This window comes from Ornithodoros turicata, unplaced genomic scaffold (genome assembly GCF_037126465.1).
Source record: "Ornithodoros turicata isolate Travis unplaced genomic scaffold, ASM3712646v1 Chromosome52, whole genome shotgun sequence".
Classification (NCBI taxonomy): domain Eukaryota; kingdom Metazoa; phylum Arthropoda; class Arachnida; order Ixodida; family Argasidae; genus Ornithodoros; species Ornithodoros turicata.
Window position 1 is genome coordinate 287286 of NW_026999380.1, and position 22890 is coordinate 310175.

Genomic DNA, 22890 nt, shown 5'->3' on the forward strand with positions numbered 1-22890 from the left:
ACCCTTGATGATATACTGCCGGTGTTCTCACACGTCGTCTATGTGTCGGACGGTGCAGCAGCGCATTTCAAAAACAGGTATCAGTTACACGAGATGCACCGTAACACTCTGCTGACACACTGGATATTTTCAGCGAGTGGACATGGGAAGAATGCCTGTGATGGAGTAGGGGGCTCGCTTAAACACGCAGCAAGTGTGTACAACATGCGGTCTCAAGCAACGGACGTAATTCGGTCGGCTCAGGACTTCATTTCGGTGCTGACAGAACAAGGGCACGCAACGCATATCTTGCACCTGCCTTCAGATGAAGTGGCAGCATTCAGGGAATCGAAACTGACCGAATGGTCGTCGGTGCGGCTAGTACCCGGCCTTCGTTCGTGTCACGTTTGGTACAAAGCTGACAGAAGTGCACACGAGGATGTTTCCCTTGGGAGAGCAAGGCGTGAAGTGACGACCACGCTTTAATGCATCTTTAAGGCACTGTTCTCTTTGAATAAAATATGGAAAATTAACCACCTGTTGATCTCACTGCCATTCCTTGTTCCTCTCTTTACCGGTTTTCCTTCATTTTTCTGCAAAGTGGAATGCTTCTGAAGCGAATATATATTCGTTATGAACTGGTACATGTATTGTGGCTCATGCACCAGCATTTATAAACTTGTGGTGAGTGCACATGCTTGAAAACAGCAAGTGACGGCGAAGTACGCCGGTCCGTCGGGCGTGGCGAAGTATGGCAGTTTGTGAGCGCTGTAACTCAGTCACGAAGCTTTTAGCAATCATGAATTGTATGTGAAAAGAAAGCTAAGGCATTCGTCGTGAACCAGAATTTTTTGTTTACAAATCCATCATGGCCTTTTTACGCACGCGCCTCGCGAACTTTGACAAAATTTTTGTACGTCTGACACCTGCGGCGCAAATTTTATCGAAACGAAACAGGATAGAGAATTGTGCTGCACATCGTTGAACAGAGCGAAAATTAGGCTTTCGTTTAACTTGTAGCTCATTGTTTTGCTAAAATCACGAACGCAGACATATGGGTACAAAAAATGCGTAAAATTCGGTAGGGATGGCTTTTCTAGGATTTTTTACAAAAGGTTTCGCTCGTCGGAGACAATAATTATTAATCAGCCCCTGAGCCAATGACATGGTGAATAGGTTGCGGAAGACTGGAGGCTGTGTTAGTTACAGACGCCGGATTAGATCGCTTCAAAGTGGGCAGAAATCGCTTCGGAGCACAGCCGTTGTTTTCACCCCTGACGCTCTTGATTTTATATCTCGCCTACCACGTCGTCTCGGAACCTGGGACCAACGCCAGTGTTCATGCCACAGGTGGTGAGGCTATCCCATAAAAAATAACGGAAAAAATCGGAGACCCAAAGGTTAGGGCCCTGCCTGAATCTGAATGAAATCGCCCTGTTATGTCGCGCCTCTACAGTCGCCACCATGTGTAGCGACAGGCAGAGGGTGCGCTGATGGCACTGTCCTGTCTATCAATGGCAGACACGCCGTTACTTGTTGTATAGTGTACTCATTGGTAGACCTCACGGGTACCTTGCTTCTTGGAGGAGGAGTGCAGCAATTTTGCTGGCTTTAGCGGCTTCAAGTAGCATACCAAGCAGAAGCCTTCAATTTCAGTCGTTGCTTGTTTCCACGTTCTCTCAGGCTGATGCCATGGAGTCTTCTATATACTGCGAACCAATTTTTTACCGATGTCTTCACATTTTCGCTGTCACTAAAAATCTCACGATCCGCTGGAACGAGTCGCTAAATTTTGCGACAAAATCGCTGATGTTGCAACACTGACCGCATTGCCCCTTAAACATCGGATGTTGATGATGAATCATTTCGACCATTATATTACAAGAACCATTAGGCATTGACGCACACACACAGCTGAAGCTAAAAAGATCAATTTAGAATTGCCTAACCGTAACTTGTATTATTATTATTATTTTTTTTTCTTCTGTGTATAGACATAAAGCATATACTGTAAACATATTGTTATTCGCAGTGTATTAATTTTCGCGAATCTCTCACTCAGTCATTTCAGAAATTATTCGCGAGCATTCAATTTCATGATCCCAGGGCTGTTTCCTTTCGCAGGATAAATGTGAGGCTGTGTTCGCGATGAACATTTTTTCGATAAGTTTTAGAAAAGGATTACATCATGAATAAAAATGTTTTTACAGTGTTTGTTTTGAGCCATCCCCTTTAGTTGGTTCGTATTTGCTGTCGCATTTTAAGCTCTCCGTTGCAGTACAAGGGCATTTTCTACAAAAATATGTTATTGCGTGATGCTGCGCATTTTGACCCCGAAGTGGCTCTTTGCAAGAGTTGATGCACGCTACAGTTAGGGAAGGTGACACGAAATTAAGAGTGGCAAATTTCATAACGATTCAAAACACCTCATTATGTTCAGCAGTGTGCCACTGCTCTTTGAACCTGGATATTTATTTGCATCCACTGGTGAGGAGCTGACTGTCAGTCGAAGCCAGTGCCGTGTGTTAAAAGTTTGTCTGGTCTTTAATGGGACGTGCCTATACCTGGAGCTCCACCCACTTGTGGAGCTCTCTTGTCAATCACTGGTCGAAATACAGTTCTCTATTATTACGTCTGCCCACTACTTACACTTCACCCTTATTTACTCGGTGCCACAATTTTGGAGAAACTGGGCGGATCTGGGTTGGAACGGATATCACTGGTGACAGACCAGAACGACGGATTTCGCACCCAGCTTTATCAACACTGTTTCCATGGAGAGAGGCATGTTGGGAAGGCTCAGAATTGCAGAAATGGTTGCTAGCAGAAGTGATTGGCCAGGAGAGTGGTACAACCGCTTCCTCGTAGCAGACTGCTGCCTGCATGAGATTTTACATCACGTAACGCAAGTAGATGGAATAAAGAATCAGCGAAGATGTATGTAGAAATGAAATTCGATGATATGTTGTAAAATCTTGCGTATGAGGGCATGTTTCTTGCTATTTTCTTGGTATCACGATCTTAACTAGGCCTAACGTTAGCGACGAAACATCTCATTTTTGTGTAAATAATGATGGTGGAGCAAAGGTTAAAGCTGATTTTGCAGATGCATACATGATAATATATACTCCTAGTATGATATTAAAGTACTCTGTGAATCTTTTATTAATTTTTTTTGTCACAAAGCCTTCGTTTCGCTTTTACAAGCATCATCCTCCCATTTTGGAGAATTTTTTGTCATGACAGCCTTCATGGAGAAACGGCAACCAATGAGATGCGCTAAAGTTTGATTGAGAGGTCGAGCCTCTTTTTTAGGTTCTTCCTAATGGCCCGACTCCAAAATGTCACCCAGTGTGGAGTCACAAATGTTTTTCCTCTGGCTAATGCAAACTGCTACCTAAACAAAAATTGTCTTTGTGTGACAGACTACTAATTTTACTAACTGCAAGTTTCTGCAAGTTCAATTCTTCTTCTCTGGTTATTTGATCCTGTGTCTAACCTGGCCCTCTGTATTTTCAGGTGGAGGTTCACTTTCTACTTCTGTGTCTTCTGCTATGGCTTGTACGCCCTCTCGGATGTAGGTCTTTCTTGCTGCTTTGATTCCCATACTTTGTATTTGTCACCGTGCTTAAGACAATCATCTGAAACGTTGATTTGTCGTCAAATCGAGCTGCTAAGACGCCATTTTGATGAGCCATGCTAATGTATCGGGGTCACAAGGCCGCAGTGTTCATTTCGTGTTCTCAGAATTCTTCTGCTCCGGGACTCCTGGGGCCAGTTTTGCTTCAGACGTCACAAATCTTAATACGGAAGTACAGATCAACAATGAAAATTCTCTTGAAACACACATACTCGTAAAAATTTGGTTAAAAAAACTGGTTAAAAAATCAATTATATTCTCAATGCAAAAGTATGTTCAGTTGGCATTTTGAAAGCAAGGTTTTTGGGTCATAAAAATGTCAACCAGGTATACTTTTGCGCTTAGATTATAATCCAATCTTTACAAGTTTGTGTGTTTCAAGAAAAATTTGCATTGTTGTTTGGTACTTCTGTATTAAGATTCTAATTCTTGATAACGAATTGAGATTAGACCAGGATCCCCAGTATATAACTACGGCACTGGAGCAATTTAGCCTATGTCCACAGATTTGAGCAGGGGTGCATGGATCACTCTCTCAGGATATTTAAACAATATGCCTTTTACAACAAAAGAATACCTGTGGAGATTGCTGTTCCTGTTTCGTATTTCTTTCTTCTGGGTGAATATTTAATGTGGTGTACATCAGTTCTTCTGAATTGGTCTGACTCGTAGATGAAGGGGAGTTTAGTCAAAGTTATCCATTCGTTGCATATCCCTTACCAAATTTCGCTGCTTCATGTAATTGCTGGTTTTAGAAATTAAATTAGTGTCACGCTAGGCTTAAAGGAACTGTAAAGTGAAATATGTAAAACCGCAATGTTTCAGGGGACCACCATGTAGAACTTGGCTGTCGGATTGGCAGACAGACATTGCATGGTATTGAAAAACAACGTAGCTTACTTGTGACAGCTTACTAATCACTAATGAAACAAGGGAAATTGCTAATTACAATTTTGCCTTAAAAAAACAGCAACTCTTCAAAAGTTTGGTATATACTGTTAACGGTTGAAACGTGTGCGTTCCGTGCCCGTGGAGAAATATCTCTACGACCTGAGCCATCTGTTGTGCTTTCTCTCTCTCCGGGCTTCTGTGTCTTCTGCTTGCTGTATCGCTGTTGCTTGCAAACCCTCGCATCCAGGCGACTTACACTAATGTGTGGCTTGCGTTGTTTTGTTGCGGGATACACAAACCTTGCACCTTCGACAACGAAATGTGTACTGCCTCTTGTGAGAAACTCACAATCTCGCATCACGGTTGGCACCCTTCTGGAGTCTGCATGCCTTGCTTTGGTTTCTGTTGCTTTGCTTTGCGCAGCAATCTTCGAAATTCGATTGCTGAAAAAAAATGCTCAATATACGGTAGAGCTATTGCATATCTGTAGGCCTGACTTTTTGGGGTTATATTTTCCAGCAAAATATATTTTGCTTCGGGTTATATTTTCCGGGGGGGAGGGGGGGGGGGGGGTAAATATTGAGTTTTATTTTGCTTCAATAATTCAGGGTTTAATCAGGTTGAACTGAGACCAATTCACCCAAATTATTCTGATTGAATCGGATTTGATCTTTGGTGTTCTCTGCATACTACATGGCACACGAGTAGACACAGAGCATCAATATTTAGTCCATGCATCTAAGATGCAGCAGGGTCTCTGTTTTGACAGTTTGTATGAGCATATTCATGCATTTAAAGCACAGTTTCCAAAGTTCTGAGCAAGGTGTCATGAGTTTGGATTCCCCTGGTCCAGCAGTTTTCTGGGAAATATCTCGTTAAATTCTTTTTTTTTTTTTCTTCTTCTGATTTCAGTCGGGGAGGTAAATATCTGGTATAACCCCAAAAAAGTCAGGCTCTACATATCTGAAGCGTCCAAGTTACAAGCCTTCAGAAAGGCATACAGTTTCTACAGATCCATAACTTAAGAACCCTGAGACTGGGAGACAAAAAACGACAACACGGACAAGGACCTTGTCTGTGTTGTCATTTTTTGTCCCCCAGTCTCGGGGGGGGGGCTAAGTTGTTTATCTGTACCACCAGCTTGCTTGCTACCTCTCTATCCTTCAGTTTCTACAGGTTTGCCATTCACTTTACAGTTCCTTTAACGGAGACACTTCCACTTTAATGGTGCACATTTAGGAGCAATACTATAAATGGTTATCACCACATGTCCAAATTGAAGGTTTCCATTCAGTCTTGACACCCCTTTAGGTGCAAGGCCTGAAGCCTTAATGCCTAAGTTGTTGAAGTTGTTCCCGCCGAGTTATTGTTCCGCGTGACTCGTTGGAAACATGTAGATGTGCGAGGTAATTTTAATCGTGGCTCATATGGCTTTATAAAACTGGTATCAACTGTGGCAGTGTGGACTGCTGTGTTGGGTATAGCTTGCGTCATCCGTTTATGCAGCATCGGTTTGAAACATCTTCTTTCAGAAACCCTGGTTGTGGGATACCATGCACTGCTGGTACGACTACCCCCACCATGTAAGTGTGTATAATAATAATAATGTATTTTTAATAATACTTTATTTTTCCAACACAAGTTTACGAGGCAGTAATGCCTGCTTAAGCCAATTGGCTTGTTTGTAGGTTGCAGACAACAGCACCATACTTAGTATTCTTTGCCAGATTCTTCTGACTTGTGTGTTATATATGTTGTTCGCACATAGCTGTACAGTATGGTTTTGACTTTTGAATCTCCTTGTTCCAGAGCGTTACTAACGACATTTGGTGGTATTACATGATTGAGCTTGGCTTTTACTGGTCGCTGACCTTCTCACAGTTTCTGGACACAAAACGAAAGGTGAATGCAAGTTTTTTTTTTCTTTTTTTTTTTTTATTAAGGGGCACCTATTGTGTGTGTAAAGCCTCAGCTCTCTGCGGTGAAAAATTTTAACGTCTCCGCAAAGTGGGATTTACAAATCGGTGGAATTCTGTGGTTAAAACAAAACGAGCAAAGAAAGAAAAAAAAACTGAGGCATTCTCCCAAGATCGCTCGCAGAGTCATCCCGCGTCCTTTCCCGGCCTTTCGTAACTTTTCAGTGCGCAAAGAAAATTAGAACCGTCTGACAATTTCTCTCCAGGTGTTCCTGGCAATAAGATTCAAGATAGATTTAATTCATGATAAGTTTTTTGTTTTGTTTTTTAAAGGAGAAGCGCACAACACAGTCCGGCAAATAAATATACATTTGAAAAAAGATAAGATAACAACATGTACACAATAAATCACCGAAATTTGTAATTTAAATAAACTTTCTTTTGACGCTGGACATTCAGCCGTGCGAGTGCCAACAGTATTAGTCCCGTCGTGCATTGCAGTCGCGACTGATTGGGTTTAACCCACGAAAAAGTTGCATATTGATTGAATTCCTTATATAATTCTGTAATGCAGTAGAATTTCTATGGAACGATCGTGGATGATACAAAATTTGCAGTCGTACAAATTCTTTTACGGTGCCAGCCGGAATGCCTATTCTTTCCACGTACGTAGTATTACTAGGGCCTGACTTTTTAGGGTTAAACCCGTATCCGCCCGATATTTACCCCCGAACGAAATCTGTAAAATTCGGGTTTAACCCGAATCTACCCGAAAACATCCGGGTCGCGTGGCACGCTCGTAAGCGTGCATTAAGATAAAGTTTGATAACATTGGTAAACATTAGTTCCATGTTAAGACAAATATTTATTAAACAAAAAAAAAATCACCCGAATACACCCGAATTCCTGACGACAGAATATGCCGTAACGGGATTTAACCCGAATACACCCAAATTTTCAAATGAAAAATATCACCCGATATTTACCCCCCGAATTTGGCCAAAAATAAAACCCGAAAAAGTCAGGCCCTAAGTATTACTGGATTATACGAACGAGTCGACTGATGTCGTTCCCCCGTATTGCGCCAGTCATGCTCTTCCACGCGATGCATGTTCCACAAGAGACATGGCCGCGGATAGCGTGGATAGCAATTCTACGGATAGCTGGGGCTTCATGCGTAAAGCAGTGCCGTTGTGAGCAGTGAGTAAATGGTTTGTCTCTTGCAGGACTTCTGGCAAATGTTTGTACACCACATTTTGACAATTTTACTCCTTTCCTTCTCTTGGGCGTGCAACTTGCATCGTATTGGCTCCTTAGTACTCATCGTTCATGACTTTGCAGACGTACCCCTGGAGGTAAGTACAGTAAACACTGATCTTATAACTCACATGTGTTTGCTACGAATGACCAGTCTTTAAACGAAAACAAGAATGGTCCAGAATCTGGGAGTGGCCATTTTTTAAGGGCAGCCTTTTTTGAAATTGTGGTTAACTTAGCGCACGTCAAGCACAAAATATACGAGGGTAGTTCCATAAGTTTCCGGCCCTAGGTAGAAAATGCGCGCGAATTTGAAAGTGCGATTAAGGACGCGTGGTGCCATCTGTTGGAGGGCCGGAGCACCCTCAACCCTCTCCATGCTTTTGTCGGTTGGAGAGCGGCATTTCAAACAGCCAGGGTGCACTCTTCAGTTAAAATGGAAAAAATCGAGTACCGTGCTGTGATAAAATTCTTGACAAAAGAGGGACTTTCGCCTAAAGAAATCAAAGCACGACTGGACAACGTGTACAGGGAAGCCTCTCCGTTGTACACAACGGTAAAAGACTGGGCTAAGCAGTTTCGACTGGGGCGAGAGTCCATTGAAGATGATCCACGCGATGATCCTCCAGTGGAAGTGGTGACACAAGAAAATTTGTCTCTTGTCGAGGAGGAAATGCTGAGCGACAGGCGTCTGAAGGTGAAAATCTCAGAAAGGCTGGGGCTTTCCAAAACAACCGTTTTTCACATCATCGGCGAGGGCCTTCACATGAAAAAGGTCAGTGCGAGATGGGTGCCACGACTTCTCTCGTCAGTTCAGAAGCAACAGCGCGTCGTCTGTGCCAAAGAGTTTTTGGAGCTCTGTCAAGAGAACGAAGAAGAAATATTGAAGTCAGTTGCCACAGGGGATGAGACTATGGGGCTCTACTGTGATCCCCTTTCGAAAAAGGAGTCTATGGAATGGCGCAAACCAGGAGAAGCACCCCCAAGAAAAGCCAAGGTCACACAATCCACAAAGAAGATCATGGCAACAATATTTTGGGGTTGTCACGGGATCCTCCTCATCGACTTCAAAGAGGGGAACAGCACAGTGAATGCGACTTATTATGCTTCACTCCTGCACCGACTGAGAGACGTCATCAAGGAAAAGAGGCGCGGCGGTTGCTCCAGGACAATGCCCCTGTCGACACGGCTTCTGTTGCCAAGGCTGCACTGAAGGAGTGCGGCTTCGAAGAAATCCACCACCCACCCTACAGTCCAGACTTGGCACCGAGTGACTACTTCCTGTTCTCAAACTTGAAGAGGGATCTCAGAGGACGGAGATTTCAAAACGATAGTGAGGTGCAAGAGGCAGTTTTCCAGCATCTTGCGGACAAAACATCAGACTATTTTTTCAAGGGTATAAGAATGCTGGTTGAAAGGTGTCAAAAGTGCATCGAAGTTAAGGGTGACTATGTCGAAAAGTGATACACTTGTTTCGTCTCTATGACTATTAAAAGTTGGTCGGGCCAGAAACTTATGAAACCACCCTCGTATATAATTCAGGAGAAATTCATGAGCAAGTACAGTTATCTATGGAGATCTAAAAAATATTTCTGGTACAGTAGAATCTCTTTAATTCGAAATCGCTTAATACCGAACCTCCGGATAATTCAAACTCTCGTCCGGGTCCCATCCAAACCACATGTATTTCAATGGGGAGACACTCCCAGTAATTCAAACAGACGAGCGTATACACCGCATAATTCGAACCAACAGCGCTCGCGCATCAGACAGGTACGGGTCACAGCGCCCCATATCTCCCTGGTTACTTGGGACCTTTTGTACGCTTCCTGTCCTCTTTCTGCATTTTGCGCTGTTCAAGGACGCTCTCTCCTCTTCACGACAGCAAGGAGTTTACGCGAACGTCTTGCATTCTTCCTTTGTCCCTCTCCTCTTTCTCTCTCTCCCTCTTGAGGCCGTCAAGGGTGGAGGAGGTGTGTAAGCGTGCCGTTACTCATTTTTATGACTTCGCGACCGTCCATATCGTTCTACAACCCGTTCACTGCCATCGTTTATTTCCCTGACTTGCAACATGTCAGCAGAGACGACAGCGTGGAGACTGGGCTCTTAACTGACGCGGACATCGTCAACGCCGCGTGCGCCAGCCAAACTAGACCAGAGGACCGTTGCGGAGTGTAGCGACAAAGATTCAGACGACCCAAGCTGCGAACCTGTCTCGCGAACCAGTGCCTTTACCAAGTGCATCTGATGTAGCATCAGCGCTGGATATGACAGTGCACCAGTGCCATTTTCGTGGTCCCAAGGAACGCGTGTCCCTAGGTTCACAGATCGAGCAGCGCCATCTCTGGAACACGGGCCAACTCAGGGCCACGGTGAATGGAACGACCCAGTGGACATAGCATCGTGAAAAGCACGTCTCCGTCTCCGTTCGAACCTCTGCCCCCAGATCGCAATGAAAGTCGACTCCGCCCACGCGTCCTCCCATTGGCGCGCTCCGGGTGGGCGGGGCGCGTGAGGGAGAGGGAAAATCCTAGGCCAGTTCTCTAGAGAACAGTCCATTTTTCTTCAGAGAAAAATGCGGATGCCACGCTTGAACTTGTGTCCGGATCAAAAGCGATGCTGGTAACATTCCCGCTAAAGGAATTTAGTTGCAAGAGCAAAATACTGACTGCTTTCAACCCTAACTTTCTTCATAGTTTCTGTAAGTGAATTCTTGTGAACATATAAGTCCTGTATTTCCTTCAAAGTCGTAACGGCCGCGACGCTCTGGGAGCTTTCTCCGCTGCAACATCGGATCGGCATCGGGAATGTAACAACGGTAGCGGCGGAGCTCGGCAGCAGTAACGTTTCGAATTATGCCAATATAAACGCGTCTTGAAGTGACACCGGTACCGCAAACGTAAAACACTACTCTAACTGCGTCGAGACACATCTGCATGCGCTCCCTGCGCCCAAGCCCCCTTCCAGTAGAGCGTCTCCTGTTAGTTCGAACTCCGGGTTATTCGAACAAATACCCCGGCCACCTCGAGTTCGAATTAACGAGAGTCCACTGTATCTTTTCGGGCTCACATTCTTGTCCGCTGAGTGTCACTGCCACACAATAGACCTGCTGTGTCCTATGCTGTTGGTGAACACGAGAAAAAATAAAGGTCTAATTAAGGTGTAATTGCTCTTCTCAGAGGCATCTATTAGGAGTCCTTTTTGTTGTTGTTGTTATTTTTAGTTCGCTAAAATTTCTGCTAAGTAGCTCTATTTAAAGGAAAAATACTGTTAAATAAGGTTGTCATTCATTAAGCACTCCAGAATACAAGGTGAGACGTCATAAACTTTTTGTTGAGTTGTTTCTTTGTGACTGCACATATTTGTTCTGTGCGGTCTTTCTGACTGCTTTGAAGCTCTGTGATTATGTTTACCCGCTGTTCCTCTGTTACACACTGATTCATCGTTCTGGGTATGAGGAGGCTGTTCCAGACATTAGTCTGCCGTAGCAGTGAATAAAGGCTGACGTGTCTGCCTAGAGGAATGCGCAGCACATTCCAAAAAGCAAGGATATGTAAGGGTATCCTCGTAGCTTACTTCCTGAAACTAGCTGCAAGGATATTGCGTTCATTTGTTGATTTTAGTGCATTCATAATTTGTGCGAGGAAGGAAGGAATTTTTGTGCAAGTTTCCTTTTTAAACGCAATATTGCAAGTGGGACTTTTAGGGCAAGCCCTGAAAGATCCACGCTACCGAGTGTGAGGTAATGATTTCTGTTCTATATTCCAGGCAGCCAAGATGGCAAAGTATGTGAAGAGACAGCGCTTGGCCGATGTTACTTTTGCAATTTTCACCATATGCTGGATCATCTCTAGGCTGGGGCTTTACCCCTATAGGTAAGTGAGAGTTCAGAATCGCTCCCTTTTCCTGCAATTTAGTTCTACAGTCGCCGTCCGATTTTTCGGACTCGGCGGGGATCGCGCAAAAGTCCGAATAATCGAGCGGTCCGAAAAAACGAATTTCGCTTCAAAATAAACTTTACTAAGCCTTAGTAGGCTAGAAAATTTTGTGCTTTCCTAACACGCTTACAGCTCTGCCTGATAACGTCAGCTTCTACTTCCCGAAGCGACATTTCGTCAATGTACACTGTCAGAGGCACCGCCGTCATCAAGTCCGCAAGTCTGCTTCGCCTAACGCATGCGTGCTTTAGGTGAAGCCCGCTTTACAGCGCTGTCGCGCGACTCGCGGGTGGAGAGCACTTGCTGGGCCGGTGGCCAAATCGAAGACGCAAAGACGCCGCGACAGACCTCTTCTACACAGAGGAATGCAAAATGAACAATCATCACTGCCTATTATTTTGCCTCAATATTTTAGTTGGTTGATTTCTTTCGATACGAATTTCGGACGATACCAATATTTTCCGTCACCCCAAGAGAGAAATTCGCGGGTTGGGCAAACAGAGTCAGAAATATCGAGTGACGGAGCTGCACGGCGCCCGAAATGTTGGACGCTCTTATACATCAACTCTATGGGACCCGCGGCCGTTCCGCGAACGAGTCCGAATAACCGAGCATGTCCGAAAAATCGGTCGGCGACTGTAGTTGATTGGCGTTCCCATCCAAAATGCCTCTCCCGCAAGTATGCCAGTAGTCCGTGGAGTCAAGTAGACAGAAATGTTCATTGTGTTGAACCCTGCACCCGAATGTCTGTGTCATTGTCTGAAGTTTTCAGACTATCAGATTTTGTCTCAGACAGTGTCGATGTCATTTACTTATATGCTGGTTGTTCCTCAGCTAACTTTAGTTCGCTTCGTTCGGGTTTATTTCATTAATTTATCTAAATGATACTATAAAGAATTATAATATGTTGGGTCCTGCAGTACCCAAATTATTAGTTCATTTTCGATTCCGTTTCTGTTTCAAGCGTTCCGAGTGTGATACATCTGTTTGTTTCTGTTACCTTTCCCTGCATAATATTTCTGTTAGGAGATAGTACAGTCGCAGAAATCTCTCGCAGTGTCATTGGCTTTGCATTGGGCCTTCATAAGCATATTTCGGAGACAAAGGCCTCCTGTCTCATAACTAGAGCCTGAAGTTTTCGGGAAATTTTCTTTCACATTTCGGGAGGGGGGTAAAAATCAACATGTATTCTAAATTAATGCAAATTCGGGTGGGAAAACTTCCAGTATGCTAAAATCGTGGAGAAATCTGGCTCTACTACTCAAACGAACTGTACAGGTTTGGTACAACCAGCGATGTAATTGCGTTTGCTGCCAAACAATCTCGTGCGCATTCCTACAGATGTTTCGATGAGGGCAATTTGCTGGGTAAAAATTGGATTTCACCCTAAAGAGGCCACCTACAATTCGGGGTGCAAATTTGGGGAAGAAACGGGTTTAACCCTAAAACGTCAAGCTCTACTTATAAAGTGGTTTCAGAAGATCTTTTTGCAGTTCCTTTAAAATGTAGATAAGAATGCTGTAAATTTGAATTTATCCGTTGCTTTAATTGGTTTCGCCAATTCAAAACACAAACCTTCGCTGATTCAATCTTTAGTGTCCGATATTCGATCACCCATGGGCCATAAAATACGGAATCATCATCGGTGTTTGTTCCAGGTGGCTTATACCTAGGTTTTCTTGAATTTGGCTGTTATATTTTTGGTGGTATTGCTTCATGTATCACTGTGATTTGGTTTTGTCCTCTTTTTTCCTTTCTTTTTTTTTTTTCTGCATTCTGAGAGGTGGTTTACTGTGATGGCTGATGGGCGAACTGCTTCTTGTAGGGTCATCTACAGCACATTGTTTGAAGCGGTGAAGGTGATAGAAATGTTTGCAGCCTACTACATCTTCAACTCTCTCCTAACTGCACTGCAAGTGCTGCACATTGTCTGGACGTGGATGATAGCGCGGATAGCACTGCAAGCAATATCCACCAATGGGGTGAGTATGCTTTATCTGTGTAACCTCTGATAACCTGGCCCACTTGGGGATGGGGTCGAGGAATAGAGATAGCGACAGTGTTTAGATGATGTGCTAATTCGTATTTGCACTGCTGGGATACAACATGAGCATATGATGGCTTTTTTTTTTTTCAGTAACAACATAAAAGTGATACATTAAGGCTGAAAGGCCATCCGGATCATAGCCGAAGCTAGTGCGATCCGTAGAAACATGTCAAATATATGACAGCAGTATACACTGAACCACAATACTACTACACTAAAAATATGCAAGTCACAAAAATCCTAAACAATGTTATGTATGTTGATTCATGACCAGTACTGTTAAGTAAGTGCCTATGTAATGCCAATTTAAAGTTCCTAGATGAAATTACAGATAGTGGTAAGGAATTCCACTTAATTACGCCTTGGTATTGTAAAGTGCGCGTCCCACTCTCATTCGATTGATGTTGTACCAAGAGATGATGCCCTAACACGGAGCGGCTGGTGCAAGTTACCGAGGAAAAATGAAGACCTAGAACTAGCCCTTCAGTAATAATACATTTCCTTATCATCAGTACAGTCCTTTCAAAACACAATGTGTTAAATGGCAGAATGTGCAGTGTCTCATACAAAGGTAGACATGATTGCCTAGGATGTGCATTCAATATTGTACGAATTATACGGTTTTGAAGAAGTTCAATGGGTCTTAAGTAAGCCAGTCTTGAATTGAAGACTTACAGGCGGTAGTGGTATAAGTTCAATGCAACCCCAGTACAACTTGTACCATTATTGCCCATCCTTAGAGCCCGAAGTTTTAGGGTTTAACCGGATTTTCCCCCGAATTTGCACCCCGAATTGAAGTTGGTTGCCTCTTTAGGGTGAAACCTGATTTTTTACCCGGCAAATTGCCCTCACTGAGACTTCTGTAGGAATGCACACTAACTTGTTTGGCAGAAAATGCAGTTACATCACCATTTGTATCAAATCGGTACTTTCAGTTTGAGTAACTGAGCCCGACTCCTCCCAGAATACAGCATACTGTAAGTTTTTCCCACCCGAATTCGCATGAATGAAGACTACACGTTAATTTACCCGATTTTTACCCTCCAAATTGAGAAAAAAAGATTTCCCGAAAACTTCACGCTCTACCCATCCTTCATGGATCTTTTTATAAAAAAACTATGGGAGCAGCAAAGTTGTTGTTTTCGCAGTTACGACGGCAAGGCATACATCCCCTCGAAGAGAGTATGTAACTACAAGGTGTCTAATTACCCAGAATTCATTATTTAACGCCTTTAAAAAAATCTGAAATATTCAATGCTGAATTTTGGCAAAGGCATATCTGGGTCGCGAAGCGGTGGACCTGGATCAGCAGATCAGCACCCACTCCGAAGCTCCACCCTGGACCCATTGCTCCAATGGGTCTGGATTTCACACGTGCACTCGCACACATCTGGGAGCGATTGGTGGGAGCGATTGCCGCGCTGAGAGTCCGGCATGAGGGTCAGTTAGGTTAGGTGTTCTGACATATTTCGTTCGCGTACGAGTTCGAGAAAGGAGAACTAACACCGGTGAATGCGCGATACACTGGAGATGAGTCTCTCTTGAACCGCAAGGTACATACATATCGCCCACGCGCCTCTGTTCGCTGCCTTCCCAAGTAAGCAAGCACCAAGCATGGAGCGGCTTGCCGGCAAAGAAACGCAGCCGCTCCGTTCGAGTGTACTTCCTCACTCTCCACCAATTACCTGCGTCCTTTCCCTCGCTGCGCTGTGCTCTTTAGTAAATCTAAACACGCCTCCGGGCCTCGAGAACACGTAGAGCGTAGGCGGGTTGGGACCAGGCCTGAGCATGGAAACAGTCGGGTACGGGCTGGACCCGGGCCTGAAAATTAGGCCTGTGCAGTGCTCTAGTGCTCCCTGCATTCCCATTCACCACGGTTTTGGTTTCAGCTCATTTGCATAGCAGAATTCGGCGCCACGTTGTACATTTGAGGATTCTTTAAAAATGGAATGGCTTTCAGCGAGGACTGTCTCCCATTCTGCTAGCTCATTTTTACCCGAAAACTCCTAATTACAGTCGAGCCCACTTATAACGAGCTTCACTGTCGCGCGGTGTTTATTCGTTATATCCGAGCATTCGTACTAAGTGAACCATCCACAGTGAAGCGAGGAAACGTCAGAATTCACAACTATGCGAGTTTATTTTGAGAAAAAGTCGGTGATACAGGCCTGCGCGCCGAAAGCCGAGCTTATCACGGCGCTCTCGAGCTTATTCAGCGCGGCCAAATGATCATCGCCCAGAACTTTGCTGCACACAAGCCGCTTCAGGGAAGCAATGTACTCAATCGCTGCCGACGAACTTACTGTCGCCGGGGGAGGGGTCGTCATTCTTGTCAGAATCCTGTGGGTCACATTCTGCCCTGACCTCACTCACGATGCCTTCATCGGTGAACGGCTCTGCGATGTCAGTGCCGTCGTCTGCGCCAACAAAGTCGTCCCAACCAATGCTGGGATCAGCCAGATCCGCATCCACGACGCGCTTCCACAACTCCTCGTGGAGCCCATCTTGTTGACAAGCACCCACAACCGCATCGTCTTCGTTGACAGCATCCATGAATCCCGCCTTGCGAAAGCAATGGAGAATGCACTGTCTGCTGATTTCCATCCAAGATGCCTTGATCATTTCCACGGCACCAAACAAGGAGATGCGGAGCGGGATGTCAACAGTTGGACGGTCGATGGCAATCAGGAGCCGCTGCACCAAACGCTGCCTATAGCACACTTTAAATGCACGGATGATGCCTAAGTCCAGCGGCTGAATCTTCGACGTGGCGTTCGGCGGCAAAAACAACACTGTGACCGCCGCCAGAGAAGGCTTCACGTGGTGCGCAGCACAGTTGTCCAGCACAAGCAGGACCTTCCTCTTTTGACGTGCCATGTTGAGGTTGAACTCTGCAAGCCACTCTGCAAACAAGTCGCGGGTCATCCAAGCTTTTTTGTTGTGGCGATAGCGCACTGGCACGTAGTGGCCGAAGCATCGCGGCTTCTGGCGCTTCCCGATTACGAACGGCAGGCGCCGGTCGCTGCCGTCCATGTTCGTACACAAGCGCACAGTTATGCGAAGCTTTCTGTTCTTGCCACCACTACACTTGTCCTCCTTCTGTGCATGCGTTTTTGCATGAAGCATTTGATAAAATAATGCAGTTTCGTCGGCATTGTACACATCCTGCGATAGCTTACATCGTACACACATAGCTTACGATCGTAGCAATGTTTTCGTCGAGCCACTTGTTGACATCCTCCATATTGACAGAAGCGGCTTCTCCGGCGACACCCTTGAAGACTATCCCATGGCGAACCTTAAACCGATGGAGCCATCCATTCCCTGGGCTAAAATAAGGAAAGTCCAAAAGGAATGCCACGTCTTCTGCCCTTGATAGCATCAATGGCCCACTGATCGGTATGTTCCGAGACCGGGCGTCCACGAACCATTTCAAGAGGGCATCTTCGACATCTGCGTAGGTCGCCTTGCGAATCCGCTTCCGTGTCGTCGGGTTGGCGTTGATGGTGGCGTGCAAAAACTTCTCTTTGTCCTTTGCGATTGTCGAGATCGTGGACCTGGGCAAGCCATACTTCCTAGCCAAATCCGAGTTCTTCTCGCCCCTCGCCAGGTCAGTAACGATTGCAACCTTTGTTGCAATGTCCACGGCTTTGCGTTCAGCCCTGCACGTTGACGCCATGGTGTGTCTCCAACCTCCTACTCTTTCGCCGTTGTGCTGCACAGTTGTGGGACTGAGGAAGCTTCGGAGGAAGGATACTGAACTGAACTGAAAGAAACTGAAACTTGGAGACATGGCGGCGGTGCCTTTCCCCTTTCACTCTCTCATCTGTTCTCTTCCCTCTCCCAGGAGCCAATGGGCTCGTGACGGTTGAGAATTCGCGCTTCGACGTAAAAATTCTGACGTTTCATGACGTGAAAAGCTCTCGGCGCCTCACTTTTAAGTCCGCAAGTGAACTCGCGAGTTTCATCCCCTTGGCCCGGCGGCCTGAAGGGCAAAAGAGGCCAGCACGTGACCAAAGCCCGTGCGGCGCCTGACGCGCAGGATTGGAGGCGCGCCTCAGGAAGAGGTGGAGAAGAAGTGCGTTCTGGAGGAGGAAAGGGCGCAGAGAAGAGGGGAAAAGGGCAACGGGGAGCACTTTCCGCGGCTTTTCATAAAAGTTTATTGCACGTGTCAGTTCGCTGTAAGCGAGCTGCGGGCACGTGATTGTACGCTGTATCTGAGAAAAAATACCGTAGGCTTAATGCATATTTTGACGGTCGCGTCATCGTAGTTCGTAATAAGCGAGCATTCGTTGCAGGTGTGACCTTTATAAGTGGGCTCGACTGTAAAGAGTTACTTAATGCATTTTAGGTAAGTAGCCATCTTGTAGTTGCATACTCGTTTTGAGAGGATGTCCACCCGACCGTATAGCTCAACTACAAAAACGACATCGCTGTAGCTCTGTATTTTTATGAAAAATCTCCGAAGGGTAAATTTTTATAATTTTGTATCACTTTAGGTGGAACACCCTGTATACGGGGTGTTTCACCTAGAGTTATAAAAAATTCTAACTGCCGACGTACTAGCCGGGGGGATTGTGGAACTTTCGGCAATTACTACCTTCTGAAAACTTTTGCCCCCATTTAGGGAGGCTTTGGACAGTTTTTAATTGAGGAAAACTTTGCTGCCTCTTGTTTCACCTTTCTTTCCCCCCACTTTAATTTTGGTGCTGGTGACAACAGTCTTGTCACAAAGGAAACAAAACAACCGTCTTGTCACAAAGAAGGCAAAACAAATGAAGACGGGGACACTTCCTCCTCTAGACTCGCATTTCGCGCGCGCTTCTTTGCGAAAATCGGGCAGGCAGGGCTAAAGTGTAATTCTTGCAAATTTTTTTTCCGACATTTTCTGTCGCGATGCTGCGCATAGTTTTTGTTGGGTCTGCGGTTATCCGTGAAGGACTTCATATTCCTGTAAAACAAAAGTGAGGTTCGCTTGTCAATTTTCAAAGTTCAATTGACAAAAATTAATTTCTCACAATTAAAAATTGCCCGAAGCCTTCCTCAATGGTGGCAAAAGTTTCGAGAAGGTAATTGCCGAAAGTCCCGCAATCCTCCCGGGAGTATGTCACCAATCGGAATTTATTGTCCCTTTAGGTGAAACACCCTGTATACGAATGCATATGTGGGGCAATATCCAACAGCCAAGTAATAATATTTATGTATTTCACGAGGTACCGGCATTTTTAAAGCAGAAATATACAGGAAAAACATTTGTTATATCTTTACAAATGCCGGCATCATTCTATTCCTGTAAAGCAGGTGCAGCGACTTCACTTGGCTCACCTCCTTTATCTTGAATGTTATTTTTTCTCGGCCGGCATTAGGTGTTTACTTAGTCTGAGCATTCCTGATTGTTGCAGGTGAAAGACCTTCGTAGTGATGATGACTCTAGTAGCGAAGTGGAAGTGTCGTCCGCCAACAACCAAGCATCGGGAGATTTCAGGAAAAGCAAAAGCCGTAAAGCAGACTAAAAGTCGCTCCCCCCGCAATCGTTCAGCAACACTCTGGTGGAACAGGATGGTTTTTGCAGCTTTCTTTTTCTAATACGGACAACTGGGACACTTAAAAAGGAGGACGAGCAACTCTGCAGATATGTCCAGGAATGACGTAACTGTGACAGTGTATATCGCGTGTATTTCTGAGGTTCATCTGGCAACGGCGTCTCTTATATGCATGTACCAAGTACGTTTTTCTCGAGTTGGGTGTCGCTTGAGGTTCCGCACAGGAAATCAATTTTTGGTGCGAATTCTGAGAAATTTACTGGTCACCGCGTCATTTGGTGTTTGTTTGGACTCTTAGCTGCAAATTGTGCACAATTTTTCTTTTCTTTTCTTTTTTTTTTCTGTGCATATGGAGTCTGTGCAGGTGTTGTATAATTTATTTTTGTACTGCATGATTTGAGTTTGATGTATGTTGCTTCTGTGAACTTTCTAGGCTATGTTGGTCTCGTGGGTACCTGCAGCGGTCGTGTTTTTTTACTGCGGGTGGGAGAGATTAAATGAAAACTGAGAAGTACCTAAGGTTCATAATAGGGTCAAGGCAGGGTGGTGAGGCATGTGTGGTTGCGACACGTCTTGGAGAGCACATTACGTTCTGCACAGTACCTACGGCCGCATTTTCAAACTGTTTGCAATTGATGCCCAAGGGCTTGTCATTGAAACTGTTTGTAAAGAACCTGCTGCGCAGAACATGTGGAATACTTCGTGAAACTGCGAGAGAGTGTGCTGTGAAAGCAACAGAGACGTGATGTAGCACATTTTTGTTGAATGCAAGATTTTTTTTTAAAGGTGTACTCAGGGGGCAGTCTGTCCACCAAGCACCGTTTATTGCGTGTTAGCCTACTTATTGGCTGTGCACTCCCTGCAGCTAGCATCAACAAGTTTTCTTTCTTTCTTTTTTTTTTTTCATTCATTCATTGTGCTGATATATCTGTGGACCAAAGCGTCATTTTCTTCACATTTTATTGGCACTGCTCTTATGTCACGGGAGGTACTTGACATTGGAGGAGCAAACCGTTGTGATGCGGGAGTTTAGCAAGAGAGAGTGAGTGAGTTTTGATGTGCATAATTTCTAGCTCTACTAAAGCATTACGAGCTGCCAACCAAAGAGTCTTACGTAAGCACAAACAAGAACCCTCCAGTACACAGAGCACAAGACTGGAGTGTCTGGATTGCACATTGCTGTCTTCTCATGTGGGGGAGGGGTGGGTTACGGAACGTGGTTCTACTCTTTCTGCCCGGGACACGAGATGTTTCATGCGCAGTTGCATCTCTTACATATTTTGAATTGTAAGGATTCCAGGCCTCTTTAGTGCTCTTCGCAGACCAGTAATGTCAGAGTGGAATTCGCTGGTAGGCGACGAGGAGAGAATGTAACGTTAAAGGGGCAGTGTACCTTTTTTTTTTTTTTCTGCGTGCCAACGGAAGAAAAACTTGTGTGAGGGGTGGCCTGTACGGACAGCTGTTGCAGGCAGAGGTGGGGGAAAACTGCCTTGACTCTTGAGGGGGAAAACGTTGCTTTTGATGTCCAAGCATTCCAGAGGCAATTGGTTAGGTTGAGACCTCTGATTATTTTGTAAATGCTCTGCTTTCAGAGCAGTAGCTGCCCCCCATACTTTTGTCTACCTCTTTTGGAATAAAGAAACCATCTTAGTTCCAAAGCTCAACTATCAGTTGAATGCAGGTAAATTTGTTTGTTTGTTGCACCCTGAAACACTGTGGTAGAGGTTTCAGCAAGCACAGGGAATGGCTGCCTCTTCACGTCCTAACAGAAAATAATGTGAAAGAATGAAATCTATGTTCCAGATCCAGACCTGTGATTACTTCTAGAATTACATTCAGTATTATGTAATCTTTTGCAAGTAATTTGTAATGCACTCGGAATGACTTTTTGAACTGCTTGATTCCGTTTGAACTTGAACTGCTAGTTGATTTGGGATGCAACCCGTTTCGCTGAATGAATCTCTTTCATAATGTCCGCAGTTTTTTTTTTTTTCTTCTCGTTCACTCTCGAGAGCCTCAAAAGACAAGATTATAGTGCAAGGCACGTGCAGCAGTCAAAGCAGGGACAATCCCATGTTGGTCCTTGGCGTATGCAGTGTGTCTACCAACCTGGAAAAGTCGGGGAATTTGCCAAAAAGCAGCTGAAGTCAGGGAAAATCCCAGACAAGTGCTGTCACGATGCGCATTGAATCGCGAGGACAAGCTCAGGGGCAGAAAAATAAGGCAGTCTTACTAATTTCTCAATAAATGATCTGTTTTATGAAGGATCTGGATATATCAAAATGTAGCAGCAGACACCCAAGTTCCCTTTCATTTTGGTCAGGGAATGCGTTTGAAATAGTCGGTGAAAACCTCGAAAAGTCGGGGTATTTGAAGGCTGCGCCTTAGTAGACACCCTGTTATGGTTGGCTGACATGGCTATACCCACCAAGAAGGATTTCATCAAGTTCTATTAACCAGCTCCTGCGGCGTAGTTAGTGGTTAGGATGACCGCTTTCCATGCCGAGAGTGGTAGGTGAGGTGGGTTCGAATACCCCGTGGGCGATTCGAAGTGCAAAAAACTGAGAGGGAGTATCATAAAAGCTTGCAAGATGCCCCGAGACCACTAGGACCAAACAGCTCACAAAGAAAAGCAATTGCATACCTTTCCTGAGGAAGAGCAGGTACTATTCATAGGTTGTCTCGAGAGCTTCCAGAAAGAGTCCTGTTTGCTGAAACAGGTCGCACTGAAATGATGAATTGCTTGTCGTATTAACTCGCCATGAAGATAACGTCCCTGTTTCTTACTGCTTTTGGTTTGAGACATTCACTTGGTCCATCGAAAGTCGATCTTATGCACGGCTACACCATTCCGCGTTACCCTCTCCCCAAGGCGACATACCGAGATTGGACCAAGCTTGGCAAGAGCTTGGCCTGCCAGCATAGCCGTGCTTGGCAAGTGCGTGGCCAACGAGCTCGTTTCTTGGTACGGATCTGTCCCACAGGCCGACGGCTTGCCAAACCTTGCTCTGCCTATCACTACGTAACATTGCGCCAATGTTGGCTGGCCGAAGGAGTCGTCGGCCAGCTGTCATCCGACTTTTTGCCAGCCATCGGCCATTGTTTGCTTGGGGTATGGCTTCCCTGAACCCATCTGCAGGCGAGCACGCAGTACTACTTGCAATGTGTCTCTGTCGGTCCAAAGGGCTGTGACTCCCAGGTACAACCCGAAAAAGAAGAAGTGCTGCTAATCTGGTACGCAAAGCAGGGCGGTCTATAAAATGGAGAGTATATAAAAAAATGTGAAGTTCGTTCATTGCCTTCTGTGTACGGACTTGCAATTTGCAGTTGACAACATTCCAAATTTTCCTTTGAGGTCTTCTTTCAGTTGTTCTCTGTCCGCCTCTATAGGTGATGCGCAGGAGTCAGGTGGCTTTCGATTTGCCTTCCGGAAACCACATGCTGATGAGGCGGTTAAAGGGACTGTCGCATCTATGAAACAGATACTATAATGTTTGGCATCTGCAGACGATCTACCCGGCTAATTTTTTCGTCCGAAAAGCGCTTAGATACTAAATAAACGAATTTTAAAGTTCAGCGCTGCAGCCGCAGAAGCTCTGGCGGCTTGACGTCACTCCAGAAGCGAAGGAGTGAGAGGAGGGCGCGCAGAGGAAGAAAGGCGCCGTCCCTCCAGACACCA

At 45.2% G+C, this 22890-nt stretch overlaps 1 protein-coding gene and 1 pseudogene across 1 annotated transcript in view; one reads left to right on the top strand and one right to left on the bottom strand.

The window, feature by feature from the left end:
- Positions 1-20875, top strand: part of LOC135374258 (ceramide synthase 6-like) — a 31467-nt gene extending 10592 nt beyond the window's left edge. The window contains exons 4-10 of the mRNA XM_064607250.1: positions 3499-3556; positions 6043-6093; positions 6320-6412; positions 7653-7781; positions 11452-11558; positions 13447-13603; positions 19071-20875. Of these exons, the coding sequence (XP_064463320.1) occupies positions 3499-3556; positions 6043-6093; positions 6320-6412; positions 7653-7781; positions 11452-11558; positions 13447-13603; positions 19071-19181 (706 nt within the window). The 3' untranslated portion in view covers positions 19182-20875. The remainder of the gene's footprint in view (positions 1-3498; positions 3557-6042; positions 6094-6319; positions 6413-7652; positions 7782-11451; positions 11559-13446; positions 13604-19070) is intronic.
- On the bottom strand, positions 15807-17347 carry LOC135374290 (tigger transposable element-derived protein 6-like; annotated as a pseudogene).
- Positions 20876-22890: the final 2015 nt, after the last annotated feature.